The sequence below is a fragment of the Rutidosis leptorrhynchoides genome, chromosome 3 (assembly GCF_046630445.1).
Source record: "Rutidosis leptorrhynchoides isolate AG116_Rl617_1_P2 chromosome 3, CSIRO_AGI_Rlap_v1, whole genome shotgun sequence".
In the NCBI taxonomy this organism is placed as follows: domain Eukaryota; kingdom Viridiplantae; phylum Streptophyta; class Magnoliopsida; order Asterales; family Asteraceae; genus Rutidosis; species Rutidosis leptorrhynchoides.
Window position 1 is genome coordinate 412,099,073 of NC_092335.1, and position 9,206 is coordinate 412,108,278.

At 37.5% G+C, this 9,206-nt stretch overlaps 1 protein-coding gene across 1 annotated transcript; it reads left to right on the plus strand.

The window, feature by feature from the left end:
* Positions 1-6,410: 6,410 nt before the first annotated feature.
* On the plus strand, positions 6,411-8,491 carry LOC139897776 (F-box/FBD/LRR-repeat protein At1g13570-like). Its single transcript, XM_071880472.1, has 4 exons — positions 6,411-6,589; positions 6,924-7,733; positions 7,839-7,991; positions 8,081-8,491. The coding sequence occupies exons 1-4, from the start codon at positions 6,500-6,502 to the stop codon at positions 8,366-8,368; spliced, it is 1,341 nt and encodes a 446-aa protein (XP_071736573.1). The 5' UTR covers positions 6,411-6,499; the 3' UTR covers positions 8,369-8,491.
* Positions 8,492-9,206: the final 715 nt, after the last annotated feature.

Sequence of the window (9,206 nt, forward strand, 5' to 3'; positions counted from 1 at the left end):
AGTCGCGACCTAACCAACATTTGCAACTAAGCAAACAGAGAGAACAGTTTGATACAGTGAAATAAGACTTGAAACTCGAATATAAACAAAACAAAACAAAGTAATTAACCGATCCCTAGCCTATTATTTGTTGAAGAAACGAAGAAGCCAGGGTTTATCAACCATTGATGCCAAACCAACGAAGAATTCTTTAGCCGTTTTGAGATCCACGCGAAGCTAGAAGTTTGGATGGTTGTTAGAATTTTTTGCGGAATCCAGGGTTGATTTTTAAAAACCGAATCATTCCTTTCCTTCCATAGAACATAACAAGTTACCCATTTCAAACTTTGCCAAATAATTTTACCCGTCAAAGTAGCATTTGAACCTAACGAACAGTCGTCGAAGACTTGGTCAACGGTGAGGGATGAAGTAGATGGAAGATTCCACCATTTCAGCACCATATTCCAAATCTCCAAGACCTTTGTACATTGTGTGAGAAAATGATCTGCCGTCTCGATATCTATCAAGCAAAGAGGGCACAAAGTTGAGTCTAAATCGATACCTCTTTTCTCTAATTCAATCTTAACCGGGATCCGCTTTTTTTTTGCTCTCCATACGAAGACTTCGACTTTTAAAGGGGCTGTTTTGTTGCGTAGCGTTACATCCGGGGTTGCATTACCGAAAGAGAATTTTTTATCGTCTATGAGCGTTGACATCGTTTTCGATTTGTAGAAGGCATCGTCGTCCAGGCTCCACTTCCATTTATCGTCTTGGTCTGCATTTAATGTAATCGAATTCAGGAGTGTTTTAAGACCCATTAATTCGGTTTCAGCCCGACCTCTGACGGGCCTGACCCAGTCTTCGCATAGCACATTGTTGCTGAACCGAACCATGACCGAAACCTGCTTGCAGTTTTCTAGAGCATAAAGCCTTTTGAATTGGTCCATTAGCTTGAGATCTCCGATCCATGCTTCTTCCCAGAATTTGAAAGAGCTGCCATTCCCGATTTGTTTGACAAAAGACGAACTGAAATCTAGCCCCATAGAATCTATGGAAACACCTGCTTTAATAATATTTTGCCAAGTGGAGTAACCTCGAAACACAAAATCACCGTTAGTACCAAGTAACCCACCCCCCGCCCCATAGATGCTTGAGATGACTTTAACCCAAAGGGAGTTTTGGTCGGTTTTGAAACGCCACCACCATTTCCCCAAGAGGGCTAAGTTTTTTGTATCTAACGACCCAATACTCAGTCCCCCCGACCCATAAGGAAGAAGAACCTTGTCCCATTTTACCCAACACATTTTTCTTTTGTTACCCGACCCGCCCCAAAAAAAATTGCACCTCAAAGATTCAAGAAGCTTTAGAACACTACCAGGAGCGCGGAAGAGCGAGAAAAAGTAGAGAGGCAAGCTGCTTAACACGGACTTTACCAGGGTTAATCGACCACCGAATGAGATAGACTTAGATTTCCAACCCGAGAGTCTTTTTTGGAACTTTTCGATGACGGGCTGCCACATATTAGCTTTGTTCATCTTAACACCGATTGGTAAGCCTAGGTAGTTGAGTGGGAAATGATCAGGGGTGCATTTGAGCCTATTCGCCATAATGCTTAGTTCGGTATCATTGACCCCAATTCCATATAAGTTACTTTTTTGTATGTTTACTTTAAGACCCGATAATTTTTCGAAGCACAAGAGGAGTTTCATGATGTTCGTCAAATTTGTATCACTCCACTCACCGAATAGAATCATGTCATCGGCGTATTGTAAGTGGGAAACCATAACTCCATTTCGGCCAACACTTATCCCTTTTATCTCACCCACTTCAATTGCTCTTTGGACAAGAATGTTCAACCCCTCGGCCGCAATTATGAATAAAAATGGCGAGATAGGATCACCTTGCCTAACTCCTTTCTCCGGTTTGAATTCGCTTGTGGGTGACCCATTTACGAGAATTGAAATTGTGGTTGATGTCAAGCAAGCTTTGATCCACTTTATCCATTTATCCCCGAATCCTAGGTTCTTCATTGTGTTTAGGATAAAACTCCACTTAAGTCGGTCAAAAGCTTTCTCGAAGTCGATTTTAAAAATAAAGCCTTTTCTTTTTTCTCTCTTTAGCTCATCTATAACTTCGTTTGCAACGAGTACCCCGTCTAAAATATATCTACCACCGATGTAAGCACTTTGTTCTACACCTATCACTTTATGAATGACTTTTGCTAGCCGAGAGGAAAGAACTTTTGAGATTATTTTGTACACACTTCCAATTAAGCTTATAGGTCGAAAGTCTTTTAGACCAAGAGGATTATCGTTTTTTGGAATTAGCGTAATGAAGGAGGCGTTGCATCCATTTGAGATCTCCATACGGTGCCAGAACCAATCGAATATTTTGAGGACGTCCTCTTTTATCAACCACCAAAATTTTTTGAAAAATTTAAGATTGAACCCATCGGGTCCAGGTGCTTTTGAACTACCGCAGTTTTTGATGGCGTTCCATATTTCTTCTTCTTCAAATATGTTTTCGAGCATGTTGATGTCTTCTGGAAAGATACGTCTGATGTCAAAATTAAAAGTGCCATGATCATCATCTTCAAGTTTGAATATGTTCGAGAAATATCCAAGCACTTCGTCTTTGATCTGTTGCGGATTATCTGTCCAAATCCCATTTACTTGCAACCCCCGAATCGTATTCTTATTCGCTCTTCTTTTAACAAAATTATGGAAGTATTTCGAATTTTCGTCGCCTTCCAACGCCCATTTAATCTTTGCTTTCTGTTTCATCATATTGGCTTGGATTTTTTCCTTTTCGAGCCATATCTTTTTTTCATCCAACCACTCCATTCTTTCGTTTTCTGTTAGAACTCTAGAATCTGCCAAAGTTTCCCATTTGCTCACTGCCTTTGAGTGCTTGTTAATTTCTTCTTCGAGATTTTCAAATTTTGATCCTTGGATCTTTAATTCGAGTTTCACTTTTTTTAGCTTATTCCGCATGTTGCAATCAGGCCTGTTGTTGGTTTCATTTGACGCCCATATATTTTCTACTTTTTCATCTATGCCGTCAATCTTAAGCCATTCGTTGAACACCCGGATTGGCTTCGGACCAAAATCATTCCTACCGTTTCTCAAGATGATCGGGGCGTGATCAGAAAGTTTACGTTCGAGAACAGTGGCTGAAAGATCAGGCCAACTCTCGATGAATTCTTCTGAGACTAGAAACCTATCTAGTTTGCTGAACTTGATCCCATTATCACAAATCCGAGTGTATTTTTTCCCCCCGAGGGGGATATCAATTAGGCCCGTTTTGTTGATAAATTCATTGAATCTGTGAGCCCAGTTGTTGTTGAATACCGAATTGAGTCGATCATCTTGACGTCTAACTTCATTAAAATCACCGCATATTACCCATGGCATATTACCGTAGCACATTACTTGTTCCAAGTTATTCCAGAAGCGAATTTTCTTACTTGTGGAGTGAGGTCCATATACGTTAATGATTGCCACCTCGGAACTTATACCTTCTATGTTACCTTTGATAGCAATGAAAAATTCACCTTCGATTGCCTCGTTGACTTTCAAGATCGTAGGGTCCCATATGAGAATCAGGCCCCCCGAAAAACCAATAGCATTTTTCTGAACATACGCGTAAGAGTTTGAACCCCAAAAATATTCTAGGAAGGAATCATCGATCTCACCACATCGTGTTTCCTGTAAAGCCATAATCCAAGGGTTTTCCTTCCGACGAAGATCTCTAAGCCATTTTAACTTACCGGATTTTTTTACACCTCTAATGTTTAGTGATAGAATAATCATAAAAACAGTAGATACGATAGTGAGAAGTGTGGAGGAAGTTACCTCTTGGAAGTCCAATGGACTCCAATCTTTTCTCCGAATTCATTGACATCCTTGCTATTGAACAAGTTGCTTGATTCCAGTGAGTTTGATTTCGAGGATCCTTTAGAATTTTTTGGTTTGGGTTTGGTAACTTTGATTCTGAAGTTGTTTCCAGTTGCTTTGGGTTTGGTACCTTGATTGTTGTTGGTCTGTGATTTCTGTTTCGATCTTGCAAGTTGTTTGAACTTTTGCATTTTTGAGGTATAAGTAACTATAGGTGTATTGGATATTATTTTGGTTTTGGTGATTGAAATTGTTTTGTTTTTGGATTGTGATGTGATAATTGGAACTGCTATGTTTTTGTTTCTTGCCTGGTTTAAGTTATTGGTTTTCAGGTTTGGTGGAAGTTCGACAGTAGGTAGGATTTGGTTTGGTTCGATATGCTCAGCGAAAGGAATAGTGGAAGTGTTATTAACAGGGTCTGTGTCCGTGGTTTCTTCGATAACCAAGGAGTCTAAGATTGGGGATTGGTTGCTTTCGGGCGACGGATTGAGATGAGTTGTCGGGTGGCATGACAGATGAGTTGTGGTTTCAAGGACACTTTTTGATAAATTATCACTGCTTTTTTGATTAGGTTTCGGATTTGATGGCGATAAAGGGGAAGAAATCGGAACTTCAGGAAGGTTAAATGGTTTGATTGGAGAATGTTTGTTAATGGATCGGATACATGGTGTGTTAATGGGTTCGGTTGTCATAGGTTTAGGGGTAGTGTTGGGCTCTGAAGGGTTGGGCAATGGTGTAGTGGAATTAGGAGAAGTGTTGGGCTTTGGTGAATTGGGATTGGTGAAGATGGACTTGGGTGAGCTAGATTTAGAAGTAGTAATGGGCTTAGGTGTATGTACATCAGTGGGTGTGGGTGAGTTGACCCGACAGTTGGAATGTTGTGGGATGTTAATCATTTTTTGTGGGGTGGTGTGTTGGCCATTATTAAAGTTATGTAGGTTTTTTGTGGGAGACAAGGCATGGTTATTGTCAGAGAATAATATATCTTTTTCCATGCGTTTGCTTATCCCATGATTGTGTTTCCCATCTGAGTTGGATCCCTCAATATTCTGAAAATTGCAACCCTCTGAAATCCAGTCGTCTTCTTCAAAAGTCCGGTTATCATGAAGATTCCGGTGGGTGTTTGCTGAAAAGGTGTCAGAGACATAGGATTCATCATCTGATGCATCTTCTCCTGATTTAGAATCTGTGATCCTTTCCGTGTTTTTTTCTTCCATCTCAATCTCAATTACATCACTTTCAGAGACGAAAACTTTGACTTCTTTTGAATCTACTATTAGTTGAACAGTGTCTCTGATAAGTTCATCGAATGATGTTTTAATAAGGACTTTTCCCACGACTAACGATTGATTGCCGGTGATAGTACAGTTATTTGTAGATATGACTTTTCCCCACCAATTGGCCACCGACTTGAACGTATTCTCATTCCATGCTTTTACCGGAACCCCCAAGATGCTAATCCAAGTTAGCCTCATTGTTGTAACGTCTTGGTTATTCCATATCTTAACATTATTTAGCCACGAGTGAATGAAGTGATTCGTATTATCTACAATGAGTTTTGCAGTTTTAGGGTTTTCAAAAACAAGCATAATATCAAACCCACCAAGATACTTGATGTTAAAACCATCAAGCCCTTCTGCTGCACAAATTTCCCCAAAGCGTTCAAGGAGATCGATCGATTTAACTTGGCCAGTGATTGATTTTTCCAGTAGGTTATTACTGGATGAATCAATGGTTGCATGGACAACTTTGGACACATTGTTGTCTTTTCTTTTGGCGTTAAGGATCTCCCTCGCATCCAAGACTTTTCTATAGCTTCTACCATCGTTTTTATTGTTGAAAAGATTGGTTTCAGGCTTGTTGATTGATTGTTTGAACATAGATGGTTGGTTGGTTCTTTCTTTTGGTTTTTCATTATTGCTCCCTTTCCTTTCGTTTGCAATGTAACATCGAATAGTCAGATCTCCAGCTTTTGCTGTGCTTAAGGTTTTTGCAAACCCTTCCATGTTGTAATCTGCGACGTCTGTAAATCTAACGAAACCATATCTTGCTCCAGTTTTTAACCTCTTCAGTGGAGGAACAAAAATTTCCCTTAAAGACCCATAGTTCTTGAGTAGTCGCCATAAATCGGTTACCGTCCAAGAATCAGGGAAATTGAAGAAGAAGAAGGATTTTATCCCATTCGTGTTGATAACCCTAGTAGTCTGTTGTCGTTGCTTGCCGTTCTCCACTCCCTTCATGATCCCGTTCCCTGTAGTGTTTGAAGCTTCGAGAGCCTCATTGGTTGGTCTCTCAATTGGTTTTCTCTCTCCTCGCTTTTCACTCCCTCTCTCTCTCCATTTTTGCCTTGTTCTCACTCTAAAAGAACGGCAACTTCAATTTTTTATTATTTTATTGTAGATTTTAAATTTTAATTAGTTCTGAATGTATCCAAAATCATCAACGCAACTCTTTCGTTTGAACTTGTCTGGCTCACCTAAAAAACCTCTAAGTTGCAACGATCAAAGTTGGAATTTAGGTACTTATTTAGAGTTTTTCTCTGAATATTTGAAGTTAAAAAACCATACTCCCTCCAGAGTTTGTGATGATGACTTTAAAAGACAGGATGACAAGTTTTGTCGTATATGAATTCCGGCACTGGCAGTGACCGTCAACTGTTACTTTTCCGGCAAGATCCTTACATATTTATTTACTTACTGTACGGATTTCACTTGGTATGATGCTATTTTCTTTTAATTTTCATGACACTCACTTTGTTTGTCACCATAAATTTGGGGTTTTTTAGTTTTTGGGTTTTCGGGTTGACCCATCCGGCTGATCTAGATCGGTTTTACTGGTTGACCCGATTTGTTGCTTTTCTGTAGAAATCGGACTTGTGGTTTCGGTTTCTAAATAGCCATGACATCCATAAATCATCCTTTTATACATATCTAAATTCAATGTTTATCCTTATAATGCATTGCATAATAATGGATATAATGGATATGGATACTACTATTCAAATATGTATTACTACGTATGACTTAATTATGTATGTCTTTTTGTTAGATTATTATGGAACTGGTTCAAGGGAACATTAAAGAATCCATATTGCCACCACATGAAGATGATATTATTAGCACCATGCCCGAGAACGTGATAACTAATATACTTCATTGTTTGCCTATACGAGATGCAGTCAGGACTGGTATCTTGTCTAGAGACTGGCGGTTTAAATGGACTAAACTCACCCAACTTGTTTTTGATTACAACTTCTTTTACGATCCACTTGATATTCGTCTTGAATATTATTTCTCCAAGGTTATACCTAAGCTTCTTCTTCATCTTAACGCTGCTATAACGAAGTTTGTTCTTTTCATAGAAGATGATGAAAGCTTCTCGAGATTTAATGATGAGCACGTTAACGATATTAATAATTGGGTTATGTTCTTGTCCCGAAAAGGAATCAAGGAGTTTACTCTTATAAATAGACAACCTCGACTTAAGTTGCATTCCCATATTTTCTCGTGTCATGGGTTGACACATTTGAAGCTTCATAATTGTTCCGTTTGTCCCATGCCTAGTTTTATCGGTTTTCCGAATCTATTGAGCTTAGATTTGTCTTCTGTAGTATTTGGAAGCTACACATGTGGGGAGTTTATCTCTCGGTGTCCGTTATTAAATAGTTTGAAAATTGATTTTGATACCACGTATGAAATAAAACGATCCGAGATCGCAAAACTTGAAAATCTTAAAGTGTTATCTCTTCCGTTATGTAATCTTGACAATATGGCAAAGTTCACACGAAGCCGAATGTTTCAGCTTATGTGTTTTTTTCCAAAACTTCAAGAGCTTCATCTTGGTTTTAAAAACTGCAAGGTAAATGTTAATTTGTATCTTATGAATTTGATTTTCACAACAAAAAAGGCTTTATGTGAAATCTCAAACTGTACCACTTTTTCTTTTTCTTTTCTCCTTTTGTAGTTTTTGGCAGATGAAATAAATATCGACGCAATTGCCTTATCGTGCCTAAAGACTCTTGAATTGAATGGAGTAGATTTTCACAATAGTATTATGGTATCATGTGTTGTTGAATTGATTTGTAGCTCCCCAAATTTGAAGACGCTTAATATCACGGTGAGCAAAATGCATGTCATCTATCATACTGAATTGTTCATCATTTTAATTTCTCATATTTGTGCATCTGTGTAATGATAATTTTGTAGGCTGCATCCAGTACCAAAAACTCACCAGAGTCTTTAGAGGTAAATTATAGCAGAATGGTGCAGTTGAAGCTTCATACAGTGTTCTTGGCATCTGTAAAAGGCTTAGAGTCTGAATTATGTTTTATCAAGTTTTTACTTGCTTGTTCCCCACAACTAAAGAAGATGATTATTAGCACATGCACAACTCGATTGTTTGGCGGTGACCGTGGAGCAATAATATTTACGACCAAGTTGTTGAAGCTCCATCGAACCTCCCCTGTATCTGAAATTGATTTCAAGTGGTATTAATCTATAGAACCTGTTGTTTTATCTTTGTTTTGTTGAACTTGTGGCTCCTGCTGTACTATTTAAATTTGCTTGCACCAGCAATGTTAGTTGATGAAAAATCGTGTGTACTTTTAACAATTTAGATTAACGCAGCGGATAATTAAAATAATAATCTTTTATTATTTTATGAACAAAAATTACAAAATTAAATAATCACTTATTTAAAAACATGCACACGATTAATTTATCTCATGGATCCAGTTACACCATAATAATTGTCATGAATATAAAAATACAAAGTGGAGTTAACAGTATACCTTTCTTGAAGAAACTGATGAACGGAGAGAAACCAACGATCAAAGGGTATGACCGTCTCTTTGGATAGTCCACTACACTTTCAAGCGACACCAATAGATGTTCGGTGTTTGTGCGCCAACAAAAGAAAAAGATGTGTTTCTTTTGTTTACGTAATGTGTTGTAGGTTTTTTTTTTAATTTAATATCCGTAATCGTTATATACCTATCTCCAAAGAATGATAACCATTATTTATATATAATTGGTTATGTTCACCGACTTTTAGTCTTTTTGTGATAGACATCAATAAGAACCAAAAATAAAAAAGATACGGAGTATAATCAACTTGTTGACCAAGTTGTTTATTAAATCTTTTAATTAATAAATAAATAAATAATTAATTTATATTAATTAATTAATTAACTATTTAACCTTTTTTCGTTACTTGAGTAATATATATATATATATATATATATATATATATATATATATATATATATATATATATATATATATATATATATATATATATATATTTGACGTCTAGGTGTATATATGTGTGACC